General features: G+C 68.1%; 1 protein-coding gene across 1 annotated transcript in view; it reads right to left on the bottom strand.

Annotated features, from left to right (window-relative positions):
- The window catches only part of GRB7 (growth factor receptor-bound protein 7), a 4098-nt gene extending 3908 nt beyond the window's left edge, over window positions 1-190 (bottom strand). Inside the window, exon 1 of the mRNA XM_010585705.1 lies at window positions 104-190. Within this exon, the coding sequence (XP_010584007.1) occupies window positions 104-190 (87 nt within the window). The remainder of the gene's footprint in view (window positions 1-103) is intronic.
- Window positions 191-1301: the final 1111 nt, after the last annotated feature.

Raw genomic sequence — 1301 nt, 5'->3', positions numbered from 1 at the left:
GCGGCGCCCACAGCCGCGCCGGCAGCGCTCGGTGGCCACGGGCGTGCACGCACCAGGCCCCGCCGTTCCCGGAATGCCGCACGGTGCCGGGTTAATCATTCACCCGCTGCCCGTCCCTGTCCCCATCCCTGTCCCCCGCCTCCCGGCCAGCTCGGGGTCCAAGTCCATGGCCGGGCAGGACCGATGCCATCACGCGGCTGCTACCACCATCCCCATCCCATCATTCCATCCTTGTCCCTGCCACGTCCCCGTCCCTGCCCTGGCCGTCCCACCGGTATGGACCCTCCGCTCCATCCCCGCTCCCCTGCCCTGGCTGTGCTGGAGGGGCCGGGTCGGGGTCTCCCTGCCTGGCCAGGCCCCCCAGGATGAGCCTGGGGACACGGGGGACAGCCAGGGGTCACGTGGGGTGATGCTGGCCACAGTGGGACACGGTGCAGGGACATCCCAAGCCATGCAGGAGACACCGGAGGGGCTGACGGGAGATGTGACAGATAGGGACCCCACGGGGCCCTGGGATGGTGGCACAGCCCCAACGCCAACCTGCCAGCCCATCACCGTGGCCTCAGGTCACCCCGATGCCGGCCCTGTCCTGGTGGCCGTGACGGGGCTCTGATGGGGCGGTGATGATGGTGGGGGGACACAGGGTGTCCCTGGGGTCTGGGACAAACAGGAGGACCGGGGCCTTGGGGCTATGGGGCAAGGGGACCAGGGCCACCAGGGTTATGGGGTGGGGGGGGACTGGAGGGTGTCAGAATCATAGGGCTGGGTCCCAGGGCCACCATGTTTATGGAGTACAGGTATAGGGCCACCAGGTTTAGGGAACAGGGTCCCAGGGCCACCAACACTAAGGGATGGGGTCCCAGGGCCACCAACACTAAGGGATGGGGTCCCAGGGCCAGCAGGACTGTGGGGAGGGGGACTGGAGGTTGTTGAGGCTATGGGATGGGGTCCCAGGGCAACCAGGGCTATAGGGCAGGGGGACCAGAGCCACCAGAGCTATTAGATGGGGTCCCAGGGCTACCAGGGCTATAGGGCAGGGGGACAGGGGCCACCAGGGCTATGGGATGGGGTCCGAGGGCCACCAGGGCTACAGGGCAGGTTCCCAGGGCTACCAGGGCTATGGGATGGGGTCCCAGGGCCACCAGGGCTACAGGGCAGGTTCCCAGGGCTACAAGGGCTATGGGATGGGGTCCGAGGGCCACCAGGGCTACAGGGCAGGTTCCCAGGGCTACCAGGGCTATGGGATGGGGTCCCAGGGCCACCAGGGCTACAGGGCAGGTTCCCAGGGCTACCAGGGCTAT

Source organism: Haliaeetus leucocephalus, unplaced genomic scaffold, assembly GCF_000737465.1.
Source record: "Haliaeetus leucocephalus isolate CR32 unplaced genomic scaffold, Haliaeetus_leucocephalus-4.0 Scaffold110, whole genome shotgun sequence".
NCBI lineage: Eukaryota > Metazoa > Chordata > Aves > Accipitriformes > Accipitridae > Haliaeetus > Haliaeetus leucocephalus.
This window is presented reverse-complemented; position numbering and strand designations above follow the sequence as displayed.